Raw genomic sequence first — 20,127 nt, 5'->3', positions numbered from 1 at the left:
ACGGTTGTACAGTTTATTATACGATTAAAACGACATAAAATTAACTTATACTTCCCGTAAAAAATATCTAAATATTCCCATTTTCCCTTAGAAAGTCTACGTGTCTTTTTAAAAGGAGAATTAAAATATATATATACGAAGAAATTTTATTACAAATCGATAAGTAGTTATAGGGCAAACTGTTAATAAAACATGTTTCAAAAGATACACAAATCTTTTTTCGTTGAAAACATATGTAAGGGTAAATTACACATTATTATATTTATATCCACATTAGTCGTGGCAACACTGTTCTCAAGATTAGCTCCACACAACAAATAAAATAAATTTATCGTGCGCCAGCGTCAATTAAGAATCTGTTTCTTTTTCTGCATTTACCGACTCGTTTTATGAAAAAACCTTTCCGTTGTCTGAAAGAAAAAATTTTCAGTCGGAATTTCTCCGTGTGCGTTTCCAACAAAACAATAGTATTATATTCGATACACAAATGTCACAAGAATGAACTTGTAGAGAATAAAAACGCCAAGACCCGGACCCTCACTGTTGACCGCATAGGGTTTTGAGAATAAGAAACAGCATATCACTGAGAAAATCTCTCGAAGAGTTATTTCACAGTCTGAACTGTCGACAGCTACTGTTTTCAAACAAACAGAAAATTTAAAATTCCAAATTTACAATTACGATGAAAATAAATCAGACGATGAAAGAATATTTCGAATATCGTCATCGACGAAAGCTTTTATGATAAAATAAGGTCGGATCGTTTTATTTTACTAATACATCTAAGTCTAACCTGAACGGCTAGGTAATCGGTCAAAATAGTGAAAAGTCTAATGCATTTCACGAACAATCATTGCATAAGGCATAAAACTGATGTTTGGTGTGAAATATCCCACGACTGTATAACAGATCCTTTTTAATTATAAGTTTTTTTTTAAATAAAGCCATCGGTCACAAAGTTTGTTGTGATATAATCCAACAGTACGTTACTAATACAAAAAAAAAAAAATAAATAAATAAATGTTGGTTTCGGCAAGATTATCTTTTTTTCAAAAGATGTGCCGATTCCAAAATTGTTTTTTCTTCAGGGATAATTAAAAAGTATCGTTTTTTAACGATAATTCTTATACAATTCTTATACATATATTCTTATACATCTGAAAACTAACTTGGAAGTGAGATTTTAAACGTTGAACAATTATTACAAAAAAAAAAAAAAATGGCTGGCAAATATGAAACTTGCAACTAATCTAAACTTATAGCTCTGTTAATACACGTACACACATTAAGTTTGAAATTAATAATTTAATCGTTAATACATTACATGTAGATGAAAAAATTAAGCTAGCATAAATTAATAAACAAATTAATAAATATAACAACGGGGAGTGTAGGGCGTGAAACGGAGAATGAGAAGGGATGCATTTATTTAAATTTGCTTCAAATTTACAGGTAGCGCGATTGATTAGGACAGTAGTAATTTATTAAATTTTTTAGAGCAGTAATATTTGAATTTTAATTACATTTTTCACTTAAGATGAGAATAATTTGAAAATTTTTCAAATTCTGTACAACAAATTACAAAATATTTAAAAAAATCTTCACGGTTACTACAAACAAAAGAAATGTACTATTTAATAAGTAATTTTCCGTTGTGCAATCTTTAAATGAAGATCATACGATTTCAACTAAATATATTTGCATCGCAATACAATAATATTTGCATATATAATAAATTCTTTTACAATTTTCTTTAAAATTACCAAAGCCAATGTTCTCACTAAATACGAGGGTTATTTTTTTCAAGGTCCGATCGGTCGCAAAATAAAAACCCGCGCAAAGGTCGGATGAACCTTTGCGCATATGTGTTGCTTAGCGTCTCCAGTATGGCCTTCAATCACGCCGCGTCACTACGTTTAGTTCTGAATACGCAGCTAGCGCGTAAACATGTCTACAACAATAGCATCTCCCGCCAAGTGTGAAGTGCGTGCGGTAATTCGATTTCTTCAGGCTGAGGGGTGTAATACGGCTGAAATTCATCGACGAATAAGTAATGTGTACGGTGAAACTTCAATGAGTGACAGCAAAGTGCGACAATGGTGCTGGAACTTTAAAGCAGGACGTACAGATATTCATGATGCAGGCGGTCAGGGTAGGAAGCGAGTGTCAACCGATGAACTCGTTGAGCGAGTGGATGAGACGATTCGAAAAAATCGTCGGTTCACAATTTGTGTATTGAGCGATTCGTTTCCTGAAATTTCAAGGTCAGCTCTCTACACCATTGTAAGTGAGAGACTTCAGTGCCGTAAACTGTGTGCGAGATGGGTTCCCAAGATGCTGTCCGACCATCAAAAATCAATGAGAATGGACGCCTCCCTAACGTTTCTCCAACGCTACCACAATGAAGGAGAAGATTTTTTGAACAAAACTGTCACAGGGGACGAGATATGGGTCCATTTCGAAATCGAAGAAACAAAAGAACAATCCAAACAGCGGATGCATTCTCACTCTCCAAGTAAACCAGAGAAGTTCAAGGGAACCTTCTCCAACAGAAAGCGTATGCTACTGTGTTCTAAGACCGGATTGGAGTTCTCTCGGTGGAATTCATGGAACGTGGCACCACCATCACTGCAGCCTCATACTGCGTGACTCTTCAACGTCTACGAAGGGCAATTCAGAATAAGCGAAGAGGAATGTTGTCATCGGGCATTGTCTTTCTCCATGAAAATGCTCGGCCGCACACTGCAGCTTTTCGTTGCTAAGTCACCCGCCATACAGCCCGGACTTGGCTCCATCCGATTTTCACCTCTTTGTTCACATGAAACGCTGGCTAGGAGGATAACATTTTGGCACGGACATCGAGCTGCAGACCGGGGTAGAAACATAGCTGAAAACTCAGGCGACTCCGTTCTATGACGAGGGTATTGGAAAGTTGGTACCACGCTACGACAAATGTCTAAATCGGAGTGGCGACTATGTAGAGAAATAGCGTAACTATGTAAGTACTTGTTACAAATAACCATTTTTTTATTTTCACTGCGGTTTTAATTTCGTGACCGATCGGACCTTGAAAAAAAAATAACCCTCGTATTTAACCTACGTATTTTAACCTTATGTTAAAATTTATTGTTGTAAAAATAGGCCAAAAAACGTTTTTTTTTTTACACAATCTAAATAATAATAAATAGGTTCACCGCACATCCGAGTACGGTTATATTACAAAAAAAACAACGTCTATGTTTTATCGATAAGGAAAAGTAAAATAAAAAAAATATATATGACAAATTAAAAAAAGTAATATTTTTTTCAAATTTTTTTTATATCGTGATTATTATATATCCATGTCAAATTAAAAACTATCGGTTATTAATATCAAATTTGCTGTGGACTTCGGAAAGTTGAAATTTAAAAAATAATTGAATAAGAACTATTTTTAGGTTTTAGTTGTTAATGAAGTTTTTATTATTATTTAATTTTACTTTATTTTACACTCTTTTAAGTTTATTTTTATTTTAAATTTGATTTTGTCGACAGAAAATTGGAGCCTACGAGGAAAATGCAGCTTAGAACCCTAAAAAGTAAAGAAATTTCCATATCGATAAAAAAATTGGAAAAAAAACAATAAGGGATTCACAGAAACAGTGTAAAATAGATTACTATGACAAGTAAGCTACGATTCACAGAATGCAGTAGTAATATGTGTTATTTTACACCGAGTTTTCAAACTAATTTTCATATAAAAATACTTAAAATATTACAATGGCTTCACACTACACAGAATTTTGAAACAAAATTCAACCCTAAGAAATGATGACGACAAAAAAATTAAAAATATTGTCAAATATACAGACTATCTAATGCGTTTCTGCTTACGTTAACAGGAAAAAACTTACAAGACCGCCACATGAATTTCATCTACAAAATAAAAAAGGTCGATTCATCAAAATCAGTCCATCTGATCAAGAGTAAATCTTCAATGCAAATAAAAATACATTGACAAAAATAAACGGATCGGATTCAGAACCTCCTTCTGTTTCGGAAGTCTGTAAAAAAAAGAAAAAAAAGTAGGATAAACTTACTTTTTTATCTAATAAAAATTGAAATAAAATTTGAACTCGATTACTTTTAACTGTGAATTACTGTAAACGTAAAAAGTGAAATTTACGTACGCTTTTAATTATGAAAAACTACGATGTACAGAATCAAATTTTAAAAACTATACTCGTTTATATAAAAATCATTAAAAATTTATAAAATAACTTAAAAAAGGTTAAATAATATGAAAAACTCCTTACCTGTGATCCAGACATCGGTGAACTGTAGTCACCACCGTTCATGTTCATATTGTAACCCATTGAATCCTGTGGTGCACCAGGGGGTGCCGGAGACATCATCGGGGTCGGTGTTCCTTGTGAAGCAGGACCCATGCTGTACGGTGACGCTCCTGGACATCCACACTTTGCTATGCATTACCACACAATAGCTAGCTAAGTATCACCGTTTACACCGTGTGACACCAGCGAGCAATCTTACGTACTAACTTAATCTATCTTAATTTTATTTAACTTAATAAAATTATAAAAATAACAATAGCAAACAAAAAATAACATTTAATATATAAAAATTAAACATTTACATTCGATATTCGAGTTAGAACGGATTAGAGATCTGAACTTTTAAAGAGGAAAAAATTAAGTATTCAAATACAGTATCGTTTACAGAAAATAGTGTGTAACCGCTGATATAACAACAAATATAAACTTCAATATACTATATAAAATTGCAAAAGAATTTAATCTGTTATTAATTTCATAATATTCAATAACCGTAGTAATAATTTCAGTTTATTATAAAAAGTATGCGCAGGTCATTTCAGAGAGATTTTTATTTAAAGATTTCATCTGTAAAAATTCTCTCGGTCTCTTGATACGTACACAAATATGTACTTAAATAGAAAAATATGGTGAATCATCGTTGCAGGATTGCCGAGGTAAACTCTTGAGATTGCCAGACAGCCGTTTAGTAAAATACATATGAAAGCTTTGTCTAAGTTTCTTCACGTTATGAAAGAAATGTTTTTATGTTGTTCTCTGAAAAATTTGATGCCACAAACGAATTTATCGCATACTAATTTAATTGCCTGTTCAAGCAATCATTATAATCAAAACTATTTGCAGCTGCTTTCACATAGCATTAACAAAAAATAAATATATATGCATATATTTATAAAAAAAAAATTATATTAAAAAATAACAAATTTCGGTCCAATAAGGAAGAAATTTTAGTAAAAAAAAACTGAAGATAGATCAAAGAAAAAATACATTAAGCGTAAATATTATTTTACTATTTTGTATTATTAATTTGTTAAACTAATTTTAAAAAAAGATGATAAAATAAATCATAATTAAGAAGTCTGAATAAGTGATAGATATATTTATTTCGTAAGACCGAAATATATTTCATGTTCATTAAACGACAGTGTAAATGCATCCGAATCGCGTTCAATGTTTCTAGTGATTACGGGGCAAAAACATCGCTAATAAGAACCCAAAAATAAAATAATAATCAGAAAAACCGATACCGTTGAAATATTTTGGGTACGGCTAAGTTTTAATCCATTAAATTTCAAAATATAAGGAAAGGATTTTAAGTTCTGTAAAATCCCAACATAACAAACACAATAGCATCTAAATGCTTTGATAATACAGACTATTTAAAAAGCTTATAAATGCGATTAAATGAAAGAAAAAATTGAGATAGCAGAATGAAAAGACGAACCAAGTAAAAAAAAAAAAAAAAAACTGTAGAGGAAGAGTTAGAAAAATAACTCGATGAAGATGATAAAAATAAAAACGTCGGTCAGAAATCCACAGGAACGAAGAAGGTCAATAATACTTAAATATAGCAAGGAAAGAGAACTGTTAAAAAAAAAAATAAGAAAATGCTGACGTTCAAGAAGACAAATTTGCACAAGTATCTTTATCCTAACCAATATTATTAAGACCTTGAATAGATGGTACACAGCAAATTTTACAAAGCAATGATTAATAGACTTTGAATAAATCGAGACAGACATCACGTAATAAAACGGTAATGAAATAATTCGACATTAACTACAATCTAATCGATCTACATTTATTTCTTTTAAATAATTATATCAAGCGACACGATCTAACAATAATTGGAACAACCTTACATCTTATGGTTTAAGATTCTTAAGGTCGCATATGTTGGATATCTTTAACATAAAAAAGCATTATTTGATTTAATTTTAGAAATGTAAATAATTATATGAAGACTTGTAAACAACAGTTTGGATTAACTACGTGTATACATTACTTGTCTTTCAAGCGGAAATTCTTAAATGACTATTCTTTTTCAATCAGTCAATACGTTATCTTGAAGACAAAACCGACAACCGAATGCCAAGTAATTCAGCTGTACCTACAGTCAATTCTCCATCATACGTACTCCAGAGCATCCTGACTCCGTAAGGAAAGACACGCCTTGCGAGATCCCAATCGACGCACCATCTCCTCCATTACTAGACCTGACGAGCTTTACCAGAGGTCATCGTTCACACCCTCTAAACCTGATAACACATCATAGTCATCGGTCTAGCCTCTGTCAGGATGCCACCGATGCAAATTTCTCGGCAGACATTTCCACGACTTATTATCGCCTTCATACGGCTTCCTCCAACCAACACAGCCTAAGATAACCTCAAATGAAAATTTCCACGAGTTTGTTCCTCAGGAACAAATTCAAGATAAATAATTCCTTTGCCGTCATAGAAGTACGCAGTATATTCTTTAACTTCTAAAGACTGGTTATTTGTCTTCGGGTGATCCTGTTACTTCACTGTAAAATCGAAGTAAAAATCATAGTTTCATTCTATCCCTCATTTAAATTGAAGAATTTTTAAATTTCATTTACAGTTTGGAAGGTATTTCTTATGTATTGCACAAAGTAATACCGCGTCTGATCATAAGAGCAAAAAAAAAATTTTTAAATGTTGCCTCACCCTGAAAAAATATTTTTTCTTTTTACAACAGTTTCATCCCCTGGACTCAAGTTTTTGTTATATTCTTCACAGAATAAGGCACTACCAGAGTACTAACAACCTACCCTTATAAAAGGGGCTGGGTTTGTTAATTTACATCTCACACCTAAACAACAGGAGTTGTGTAATTTTTATTCAAATTTTTACGGTACAATCTTTATTTTACATTACAGTAGTTTTCAATCTTTATCATAGGAGTAAGGGGTAAATTAATTTTTTTTTTTTTAGTCATAATTTACTCGATTTATCTTAACCGTAATAATAATAATAATGGTACTGTCGTTAATTAAGTAAAAGTGCCTTTAATTACATGCGATACTTTAATAAAGAATATGTTAGCAGGAGATAGAATTTATAACTTTTTTATAGTTCAACGAATAAACCCGCTGAAGAAATTTTTTCACTAAATAATGAACTATATAATCAAACACAAGGGAGAAAATAAATGTTTAATTTTATTGTTATGCAAGAGGTTAAAATTAAGAACGATGAAAATTTTGGTAAAGTTAAACAACATCATAACAGATTACATTTTATTTGTTTTTATTATTTAAAAACCAAAATTTTTTAATCGCAAAACTATGAATAAATTTAGCAAAAATCTCATATCATTGAAACCCTTAATGACAACGGGAATAACATGAATCCATGTGACAACTTGTAATTTATGGCACGACAACAAGTGGGCTGTAAGATTTCTCATGAATTAATTGAACATTTAACAACCAACACCGATTTAATTTCTCCCTGAACAAAACTACTGCAATATAAATATTTCCTTCAATTAGATATTTAAAACCCCTGAATCAACAATAAACTGTCAACTAAATTAAGCTACAATTATTATTATTATTATTATTATTATTTATTTATTTATTTATCCATTCGTACAGAATCATCAAACTGATATGAAATTATACTCTCTTTTTAATAACGGATAAAAAAATGAATTTGAAAAACATCAAGTCTATCCAGATATGAAAATATAACTTTTTGGATGAAAGTTACCAATCTGTCACAAAGACCAATGTAATAACAACTTTAATAATTAAACTACAAAAAATTCTTTTTTCATTGAATTATTACATTTTACTGTATTATTAAAATACAATTTAATTGTTACGTGTGACCGATTTAATACTACAACCGCAACTACTGTAAAAAGCCTAGGTAGCACTGAAGAGATGTCTTTGGTCAAAAGTTACAGCAAATGACCGATTCTTTTCAAGATCAAATGTGTAAATTCACTTCTAATAATGATGTAATAACCGATTACAAATATTACGATAAAAAAATACACGTTCATAGAGTTCAAATGAACAAATCATTAGTCTCTCGAGTTCACGCGCAGAGATTTCAATTTAAGAGAAAAAGAATTAACATCGAAAAAGGCTTATACCCATAATAAATAAATAATAAAAGTAAATCTTATCTATTGCGACCTGATATTTCTATCCCGCTTGGAATGTCTCAGGAAGCAAAATTCTGAAAATTGAAGACTGTAAAGCAAGAATTTAACGTAATATTTAGCATAATCTTCAGATCGAGGATGTTAATTAGGTTTATCTGCCGCCGCCAACACAAATTCGCAATCTCCGAAAAGAAGCAACAAACGTAGCGCTGTCAAAAAAGGATACATAATAAGCAGAAAAAGTAGCGGGCTCTATAACACAACCTTAATATTGGCAGCCAGATAATAGAATTATATTTAATATGTATAAAAATTTTATGAAAAGGTGGAGAATTAAAAAGAATTAAGAACAAAAATAAGTAAAATAAATGAGTTATCCGGTTCATTAACAAAAAAGAAAATCGATATAAAATTTCGTCATAGTATATCAGAAGAGAAAAACAATGTACTATTATAAAGAACAATTTTTTTCATCTTTAATTTAAGAGAGAATTGTTTGTACAATTATAAACAAAACACATATAACAGATTTTAAGTACAGACAGGTTTTTTGGAATGAAATTTCTAAAAATAAAACGGAGTATAGTGGACTGCAATAGAAATATTTTTTTTTTTAAATTAAATTTGAAAACAAAATTTATACTTTGAATCATAATAATTCATGACTTCTGAAATGGAACGACCCGGATAACCGGCGTCATCTTCCACAATCGAAATCGTAGCCGTGTACTATTCTTCTTGTCGGTTTGTCGTTGAACGGAGAGGAGGAGGCGCGGGATCTTAGCCGGCAGTGCCAGGACTAAGAAAACCCATTGAAGCTGTCAGGAGCAACGCTACACCAGAGTGATATATTAACTACATTTCGGCTGCTCCGCGCGCCTTTACTACGTACCGTTTCTCTCTCGCTCGTTCTTACCCCCCTCCCTTTACCGCACCTACAAAAGGCTCACTCATACCCTGAATATCCCCTAAGGGCAGTCGCATTCAAAAGTTTCACTGTTACTTCTCATATAAACCTCTGCTACCGGTACAGTCGACTCCGTATGCTACTATATGTACAGAAGTTATAGAGGTCTTCTATTTTTAGACTTCTATAAGAAAGTCATACGTAACAAACTAATAAATAATATCCAAAAAATATTACCTTTTAGTTTCGCCTAAGATAATGTATTCGGTAAAAATATGTATAATTTAATATTAAAAAATTAGATTTAATAATTTACACCTATTATTGTTAAACCATGTGTTTAATGAAAACGTCACTATCTCGTTTTGTTTAAACAAAGCGATAAATTTGTAACAGCCAGGTATGAAGTGCACCTAAACGTAATCTTTCATATAAAAAAATTATATTTATTGCGAAAATTAATTATTTTTTTAATTTAATTCATTGACGACTCTTTTGGAACAAACCTTTTTCAAATAATGTTACATATAAAAACATTATTGTAGCTGGGACGCGGAAAGGGACCAGCACCCTACAAAGCAACTACAACGACATGTATATCATAATATCCATTATGATATACATGCTCGTGCATCAGTATCATCAGGAAGTCGCATTCGGGTACCTCATTTTCATAAATTTGTTTTTCGTACAAAACAAAGCTAATAGAAACCACTTTTTTCCACTTCTATCTTGTCTATCGAAGAGGTGAATAATTAATGATAGCAAACTTTTAGAATTAACTCAAATTGAGCCCGAATTTAAATCATAGTTGATGTCAATGTAAATTTAAATTGTTTCTAAAGAGGTGATTTCTACATCTAGTTTATTTTAAGAAAAAAATGTCCTATTACTCTTTTTAAGGAAAAAAATAAACATACTACAAAACCTTTTACAACTACTGGAAATTTTCTAACAGGTATTTAGAATCTCATACGAAGGAAAAATATTTTTTTTACGATAAATATCAAGTGAGAATAAAATTTTAAAATAATTTTGAAAAAACAAACCTCTTTTTTATGTGTTCTACGGTGCAGATTTTTTTTTTTCAACAATTTACGCATTGATTACACATTTTAACGTAAAATTTTAAAGAGCAAAAACTAAACCAAAGATTAATTTTTTAACTATTATAGTTTTTTTTTTTTTTTTTTTTTTTTTTTTTTTAATTAAAGGCCATTTTAATAAACGGAGATGAATTTTAATATAAAATATTTTTAAATGAGAAAATATTAAAACAAAATTCAAACTACTACGACAGAAACCTTTTTTTAGGATTGACCACCCCGTTATCCGTTACTAAAAAATTATCTAACATCCGGGTAGTTTGGCTAGTAACGAATACGCTAAAATACTGACTATCGTTGGCGAAAAGACACTGTTACATATGAATACTGTCAACAATTTGATGTCAAAACTTCTACTAACATGTCAAAACTTCACACTACACATTAAATCGTTTTAAAGTAAAAATGATAATATTTTTGATAAATTAGACCTATTTTTTGTCACTGAATTTTTAATTTTCTGTTAAATTTTACATAAAAGTCAAGATTATTTTTACATCTGTCGGTCGAAATACTATTTATAATTCACCCTCTTTGCTCCGTACGCTAGTATCATAAATATTGTGGATGTTACGAGGGGTTTCTTTAAGTCTGAGCCTCGTCTCAGGTGGCTCTTTAACATTCGGATTTTAATAGAAAATATATTTGAGCCGATCGATGCAAAACAGTCGATCAATGATCCTACATTTAAAAGATCCTTTCCTACCGAATGGCGTAAATGTTAATATGATTTTGATACGGACGCCTCTCCAAGCACATACGATCAGCGATTCTCCTTGCTGTGGATCCATTAAAAGCCCGAGCTGATGTAAACCGTGGTTTCTATAATTCCTGATATAATATACTGCACAACAAATGTTCACCGTTCACCGTAAATATGGATGTACACCGAATTTAAGAATCGTTAAGGTTCCAGAGTAGGGGTTTGTTAAATGAATATAAAAAAAAAACATGTTTTTCTTAAAAAATTTAGTTTTACATACTATTCGCTTAGTTAGTTTACTAATTACTTTTAATGAAAAAATGTTATGTGTATGCGCCCGCGCGTGTGTAATGGTGACAGCAGTAAGCGTAAACTGTTTAAAAATCAAAAAATTGTTTATTATTAATAGTCGATCTGTTTGGATATATGTCCAGTACTTCTGCCGTCACCTAAATTTTCATCTATTGAAGCTCATCTATCACGAATAGTTTAGACCAGTCATTCTCAACCTTTTTAGCTCCACGACCCCCAAAAAATAAAAAAATATAATGAATATTCCGCGACCCGCCAACCCCAAACCAATGAAACCCAATTAAAACTATTTAGCGGCGTTGATAGCGAAGGGTATGAATAAGCACGTACGAAGTGTAAAAACATGAGCGATTTACAGGTTCCAACTTGATATGTACGAGCTCCTTGTATTAAGGTATGCTTGCATAATATTCGCGAAGAGAGCGTCATGTTTGAACATTCATATGATACGTTTGAACACATCGTGCTCTCAGCAGTCCAAAGAGGCATAAGGAATTGAAGAACATCAGTTTAGTTTCAAATGCGAAGCGTGCGTCTGGTGCTTTTATTTAATTTTTTAAAAGGGTAGTTTCATTGGAAATAATAATTGAGGTTTCCGTTTTTTAGTATGCGGTCAAACGGTGTAACTGTATTTTTTTTTCCAATTAGATTCTTATGCTAAATGGATACATTTGTGAAAAAACGAAGTGAGCCAACTACATCCAGTGAATCCATTGGTAAAAAGACAAGATTGTACAATGACAATTACTTAAATTAGGGGTTTACCTCATCGGATGGAAAGCCACAGTGCGTTGTTCGTTTTCAAGTCCTCTCCGATGAAACATGAAGCAATCAAAATTAATTCGGCACTTGGAAGCTAAACATCCGGATCGTAAACGCAAACCTTGAGATTTTTCGAAAGAGAATTACATACATTGAGAAATCAACAAGCTTCTATTTTTAAATCAAGCCGTACTGATAAAAATATACTTAAAGCATTTTATCTTATAGCAGAGTAGCTAACACGTCCAAACCCCACACTACCCACAGAAAACTTCACATTGCTTGCTGCAATTGATATGGTCAGTGTTTTAATAGGCGTGGAAAAAACAAAAAAAATTTTTTTTTTTAAATTCCGCTTTCTAACGACACAGTATCAAGACGAATCGATGACATGGCTGTCGATGTTCGCGATCAGATAATTCAGCAAGTGAGTTCGAGTGTATTTTTTTGGTATTCAATTTAATAAGACAACTTTTTGTCAGTTATTATGTTTTGCGAGATATGAATGCGATAGGGACAGATCAATCAAAGAAAATATGCTGTTTTTCAAATCAATACCTGGTAATAATACAAGAGGAAACTGTCTTTTTGATGTTTCTTGTGAAGCTACTAAAAATTATAACACGCACGACAAAATGTATTGCATTATGTAGTGACGGTAAAAAGGCTTTGTTTCAAAAAGAATCAATAGTGGATTTCTGAAAAAATTAAAAGATCTCTTATACCAAGGGCGGAATGGACGCAGTGCTTCCTTCACAGACATGTTCTTTCCACAAAAAATATGCCGGGAAATCTGAAACAAATTCTTTGTAAAGCTGTAAAAATGGTTAACTTTATTATAAGTCGGACCATTACAGAATAGGCTGTTTGCTAAACTATGCGATGAAATGGGTGAAAAGAAAAAAAATCTCTTCTATTCTATACAAAAGTCGAATGGTTATCGCGGAGGAAAGTGTTAATCCGGTTATTGAAATTGAGCTATCTGGAAAGAGGTACTTAGTTTATCGCTATACGGATTCCTGGATCCGCTTTCGGGTCACATGTGGGGTGCCACAGGTATCCATCCAAGGTCCCACTTTGTGGAATATTGTGTACGATAATGTACTGCGATTGGATCACCCGATGGGGTGGTACCGATTGTTTTCGCTGATGATCTGGCGCTTGTGGTCACAGCAAGGACTGCTGAGGTGGCGGCGGCGAGGGCCAATTTGGCTATTCGTCTGGTGTAGGACTGGATGATGGAGAAGGGGTTGGTCGTCTCCCGCGAGAAGACGAAATTCATTTGTACGGCGGGTCGGCGACCGATCCCTCCTATGCAGATAGAGGTGGATGGTCTCCCTGTATCGTAGCTGGAATCTGCGAAATATCTGGGCGTCTGGTTTGACCGCAGGCGGTCATTCTCTGTACATGTTAGGGAGGGGTCTATGCGGGCCGAACAAGTACTGAAGTCGCTGAGCCGGTTGCTGAGTAATGTATCAGGGCCACGATTCTCAAAAACAGAAAATTATACGCGCATGTGATTAACTCAGTACTTCTATAGGGAGTTGTTTGGAAGAAGGCGCTGGATTTTGGGGCCAACAGACGTGTACTGAAGTGCGTACAAAGACGAAGTTCCCTCCGTATAGCGTCGGCATACACGTCTGTCTCTACTGAGGCAGTACTAGTTATTATCGGAGTTCCCTCCCCATCCGACAGCTGGGAAGGATGCGGGTTAGAATTATCAATGGTGAAGATTAGGAAGTAGCACATAAGGATCTACTACACCAATGGCAGGATAGGTGGAATGTGCCGTCGGCGGGTCGCTGGACGCATCGACTGATACAACAACTGGAGCCCTGAGTAAGCCGGCCTTTTGGAGAGATTATTTACAGGCTGGTACAGTTTTTAACGGGACACGTATTTCAGGCTTATCTGTTTGGCAGGAAGAGGACGACCGATCCTAATTGTCTATATTGCGGGGGTTATGATACCTCGGAACACGTCGTGTTTCATTATCCGCGTTGGGTTGAGGAGAGGACTATTGTAAACAGGTCACTGGGCCGCTGGCGGTGACTCCGTAATGCATCACATGTTGAATTGTACTCAAAAATTAGGGACTGTGGTGGAGTTTGTAACAAACTTTCTTCAGAACAAGGACACGGAGGATGATGCGGCGAGAGAGTAAAGAAGGACAGTTACCCATGGAGTCGTTGTTCATCCGGGCTTGCCCGGGTAGTCGGTGGTGATGAAGTGGGGGGGATTCTGGAGTTCCTTACCTGTCATTTTTCTTTAGATTAACGAGGAGGATAGGAAGACTGAAAAGATCAAACCGGTGGGGGAAATCAGCAATGATCTATCCCATTAGAGTGGCAATTAAAAACTGAAGATCCAACCGTATTCCTCGGTACGTTAAAGATTGACTGAAATAATTTTGTAGTCGAACCTCCAGCTCGCTTAGTTTTTAGCAGTGAGAATTAAAATTAAAAAAAACCCGAATTACATAATTCCGCTTCAAAAATTACAATAGTTTAATTAATTAAATTAACCTTCCGATATCTACTTGTAAAAATAAACCGATGTAAAAAAGTAAAAATTGACGAGCCGAAGTAGAAATTGCAAATTAAAAGCGAAATAAATAACGAAACGACCCAGAAAAAAAACAGAAAATCACAAGCCCCTACACTAACTACAAAACAGGAGATATATAGAGCGGGGAGTGGCAGTGAAGAAAGAACTGTTAAAAACACGAAATGAAAAATAGACAGCCAGATGTAGAGGCAATTAAACATTTCGACAGAAAAGGCAAAGTGAGGTAGAGATGACAGACATAACCTCAACACATAGACAGAGCTACAGTCATGTCACTGCATTACGTTTAGAAAAGAAAAAAATTTCAACCGACAGAAATAAACAAACGAGTCGACACATAGGTTTCGTCGACGCTCGGTTCACTCATATGTATATATATGTATACACACACACACACACACACACACACAACTAACTACAGACCATACACTCTTGGTGACGTGTATGACGTGTGATGTTAGCGAACGAATTTCAAGTGTTTGATGTGACAACAGATGTATAAAGGCTACTGATATTATAAACAAACCGTGGGTCGTGTATGTGCGAGTGACAAATAAATGTGTCAGTGTATGTATGCACATATGCATTTAACAAAAATAAAATCAATGAATTTTACACGACTATGCTGCAAACAACAGCGAACACTATCACACTATTCAGTGACAGAGCAAGCAGTAAAGCGAACTCTGCCGACAAAAACAAACAGAAAGATATGTAGAATATAAATATACGACATTCTAAATCCCAACGGCTTAAAATAATAATTATAAATTATCAGAAAACATGTTTCACTATTTCAGTACGACTGAGTCAGGCGGAAGGAATTAGCGTGCACATAAAGAAATTTTAATAATATTAATTGCACTTATCGATAGGGCGATAAAAAAAATGCCTGCGCATACAGAACTACACTACATTGGGGCAGTAAGAAAAAAAAAATTATTCCTGTACTACATAGCATGAACGCTTTGTAAGAGAAAAAAGTACTTATAAAATTAAACCGTATATCGGTGAGAAATAAAATGCAGACGACAAAAAAGCTGTTAATAAAAGAACACGACAGACTACTGCACTATTCCGCAAATAACATTACAAGAAGTAACCCCCTCCACTCAAAATTTACTAGCTGTTCAAGATAAACAGCTACATAGTGGGAATATAAAATAATCTACTACTGACTGTTTTCGACATTAACAGTATAAATGGGAAACAATGATCGGTAGCCCTGATTCTATTACCCGACTACACAGTCTATATGAAGTCGATAAAAGGTGTAAGAATAGACTTTCATACTATTTGGAAATTACAGTAGAACTGGTTTTTTTTTGTTCAAAAAGAAAAATATTTTAATAACTGAAAAAATAAATTACTTTAAAAAAATTAAAACAGATATTTAAATTCAGTTGCATTTTACAAACACTCTATGTTGTTTTAATAGTTAAAAAATATACAAACTGTACATTTATCCATACTGAATACAGATTATTTATAATGTATTATGTTTCAATTTTTTTTTATGCTTGAATTCTACTTACAAGATCAAACCGATCGATAATTTGCTTTTTTCTTTTTTTTTTTGTAATATTTTCCATCTTACATATACTAAGATTATTAACAGTTATAAATCGCTCACCTGCTGCTTTCTTTGCCGCATAAAGGTTAGCTTCTTCTTGCGCTTTACCAATATTCTTTTTATATCTTATCCGTTTATTACCGAACCAATTTGACACCTGTAATAAAACAATTCAAAATAAAATTATTACTTAATTTTATTTACCTAAGTATATCTGTTATGTCCCGCAACCAAACGATTGCGGGGCGTAACTGATAATGCCGGTAAACCAGCATTAACGATGTATAATGGTAAAATTATACCAAAATATAAATTATATATATATATATAATGGTGTAAATTCACCAATATTTTTCATTCCGGTGAACCGACATGATAAATCGGTCGTCTGACGGGGGATGTTTTCTATTGTTTGTTCAATAATAACAAACATTCTGCGTCAGACTTACTAAAGAAAGCGAGACGCGAATGGATTCCTAACGCTTCCTTCAAATATCCCGAATACATCGTCCGGTAAGTAGCTCGCCAGGATATTCAGCCCTACGTGTTATACCTTAAATCCCACCGTTCAAGTTTTATCCGTATAACGAACACGTTTGTTCTCGGAGAAGCATTTTTTAACCGGCACCGCTTTTATCCAAGACGGTTTACATACGTCACAAAAACCGAGGTAGATAAAGCTTGTGGAAAACAAAATAGATTATAAAAACGGACTCCGTTCGGCAGGGGAATTATGTTTTTTTTTTAATAATAATAAAAACCGGTCGATTTTTAAACGATTATTTTTGAAAAACAATCGAGAAGTAACCGTATTACATATGTGAAACGGGATTAAAATTAATTTAACTAAAAAAAAAACCGCCGCATTTACCGGAAAAAATTTAATCGTTATATATTTCGTGCTACACCTGCGAAGCGTTTGCCGACATGTAATTACAGTCGACCAATTTGATTACCTTCCGTGAATGTAGTAAACAAAAATATATTATCTTCGGAAATGGAGACCGCTTATACGATAAAGGGTTACAAATACCTAAAAAAAAAAGTTTGCAATGTTCCGTATGAATCTGAGACAGTAACAAAAAGGAAAATGAATTTGGAAACTTTTAAAATAGTTTTGGAGTAGAATAGAATAAATGAAAACTTGACAGAGTAAATAAGGCATGAACCAAAAAAGAGAAAACTATTAAGATAAGACAGGTAGTAATTAACAAATATTTACAGCGACGAATTATGAAATGAAGAATGAAACGGTAAGAGAAAGTAATTATTAAACGCTAACAGAGAATTCAAAATAAAAAATAAATTAGAAATAAATATAGGTTCAAGAAGATGAGAACCTCCTCAGTCCGTAACTGTCCTACGACAGATTTATACTTAGAGAATTGTAAACTACTCGGCTGCGCCAACACAGCAAATAATTTTCTAACAGAATTTAAGATGACATAACGATGACGATTCCAAACACGAACTATCTAACAGGGCTACGGACTTTAATTTCCCCCAAACTCCCTCCGAATTATTTCACGCTAGCAAAGTAAGAACGATATAACGTCCGGTCATCCTTGCACATCCGAGATAAAGATAAAGAATTTTAGCTTTACACTATTTCTGATAGTTTTATCTAATAATATCAGATAAATATATTAATACCAGTATAACGAAGTAATAATACCAGATAAATGAATCGGCAGAACCGTAATACGTCAATGGGTAAACGACTATTCAAAATATTACGTTCAAAAAAGTACAGTCAATTTGTATTTTTATTTGAAAATCCTTACCTACCGATTGACGGTATTCTTTTTTCGATATGTTAGGGGTGATGAGGGAAGCTTAACTCCAGATTTTTAACATCCCCCTTTCTTTTTTCCTGTTTAGCCTCCGGTAACTACCGTTTAGATAATTCTTCAGAGGATGAATGAGGATGATATGTACGAGTGTAAATGAAGTGTAGTCTTGTACATTCTCAGTTCGACCGTTCCTGAGATGTGTGGTTAATTGAAACCCAACCACCAAAGAACACCGGTATCCACGATCTAGTATTCAAATCCGTGTAAAAATATCTGGCTTTACTAGGACTTGAACGCTGTAACTCTCGACTTTCAAATCAGCTGATTTGGGAAGACGCGTTAACCACTAGACCAACCCGGTGGGTTAACATACTCCCTGCCATAGTTTTTTAAAAAACTCAAAAAGTTTTTGAAATGCGTTTTTCTCTGAATCTATGCATTTCAGAGAAAAGTCTTACAAACAAAAACTGTAGAGGACATTCTCCTCTACAATTAATGTGTTTGAAGTTATGCCGTATAATTTGAAATTGAAATACTAGGTGCCGCTGAAGTTGTAAAAACGTGTTTTTTCGGGGTTTTCACCGGAAAAAATTGTTTTTCGTCTGTATTGCATATGGAAAAGTTGTTAATCTCAAATAAACAGACGACTTTTATTTAAACAATTTTCTTGTACGACTTACCGTTTTGGAGCTGTAGCTTGTGAAAGTGTGAAAATGTTGTGAATTGGGCACGTGTTCGAAACCCGTCTACTCGTTTACAACGTTTTTACAACATCCACGCCACCTAGTATTTCAATTTCAAATTATACGGCATAACTTCAAAGACATTAATTGTAGAGGAGAATGTCCTCTACATTATTTATTTGAAAAACTTTTCTCAAAAATGCGTAGATTCTGAGAAAAACGCATTCAAAAACTTTTTGAGTATTTCGAGTTTTTCAAAAACCTAGGGGAGGGGATGTTAAAAATCTGGAGTTAAGCTTCCCTTATCACCCCTAACGCATGGACAAATGATCAATCGGTAGGTAAGAATTTTCAAATACAGCCTATTTTGATGACAAATTGTCTGTACTTTTCCTTTTGTATCTACGAGTAATTTCACCTATTATGGCTTCTTTGAATTAAACGTTGCCGGAATTATTTTACTGTGTTATCGATATAGTTACGAAGCAGCAGGTCACCCCGTTAGTAAACGATTCTACTACTCTCCCGTCGATGTATTTGACAGCTCTATAAAGATTGAACTCGCACGGCCGGACCGGTTTTTCAGAGAACAGACCGATAGGGAACTTTTCTTTTTTTTCCCCCTACATCCCTGGGCCGGACATCCAGTTAAGTATACTCGGCCCAGGGACGTGTCTTTGACTCTAAGGCGGTCTTCCCACCCGCCGGTTTTACACCCGGTACGGCAGGTCAACCGCCCCGGTACAGATCTTTTGTTTGCCTGCCTCTAATTCCCACCAAGGGGGGCCAAGCCCGGCTATGCCGTTCTCAACCCCGCCCGACAGGAACCGGGTCTCGGTCTTTATGCCTTTTCGCCTCTAACCAGTGTGACCAGCACAGGGGGCGCACGCATCCTCCGAACCAGCCCCGCCGGCCGGGTGTAGGTCTTTTCTTTCCCCGCGATTTCTCCCCTGGAGTCCCCGTCCCCTCATTGAAATCCGCACACCAAGGCATGCAGGCTCTCAGAGACGGGGCTGTCCACCCTTCCCTATCACCGAATACACCGATACGGAACTGCTCCGGGAGAACCATACGATGATGCAAAACGTCTGGAGGATATCATCCACTTTGTATTTCAAAATGATCTACGATCCAAAAAGGTCGGAATCAATCCTAACTTCCGTCCGATCACGATAAAATATATAACCGCAGTTTCATAAGAAAGATCCTGCAGCAAGGAACAAACGTCAGTAGGTACGATGACAAC

At 34.2% G+C, this 20,127-nt stretch overlaps 1 protein-coding gene across 3 annotated transcripts in view; it reads right to left on the bottom strand.

Annotated features, from left to right (window-relative positions):
• The window catches only part of exd (PBX homeobox extradenticle), a 617,080-nt gene that overhangs the window by 48,163 nt on the left and 548,790 nt on the right, over positions 1-20,127 (bottom strand). For 2 of the 3 annotated variants that reach the window (XM_075370540.1, XM_075370542.1), the window contains exons 6-7: positions 16,466-16,562; positions 4,296-4,462 (exon numbers count right to left, since the gene is read on the bottom strand). In XM_075370540.1, the coding sequence (XP_075226655.1) occupies positions 4,296-4,462; positions 16,466-16,562 (264 nt within the window). The remainder of the gene's footprint in view (positions 1-4,295; positions 4,463-16,465; positions 16,563-20,127) is intronic. The other variant, XM_075370541.1, reaches the window with a different exon arrangement.

Source organism: Lycorma delicatula, chromosome 7 (assembly GCF_047948215.1).
Source record: "Lycorma delicatula isolate Av1 chromosome 7, ASM4794821v1, whole genome shotgun sequence".
NCBI lineage: Eukaryota > Metazoa > Arthropoda > Insecta > Hemiptera > Fulgoridae > Lycorma > Lycorma delicatula.
This window is presented reverse-complemented; position numbering and strand designations above follow the sequence as displayed.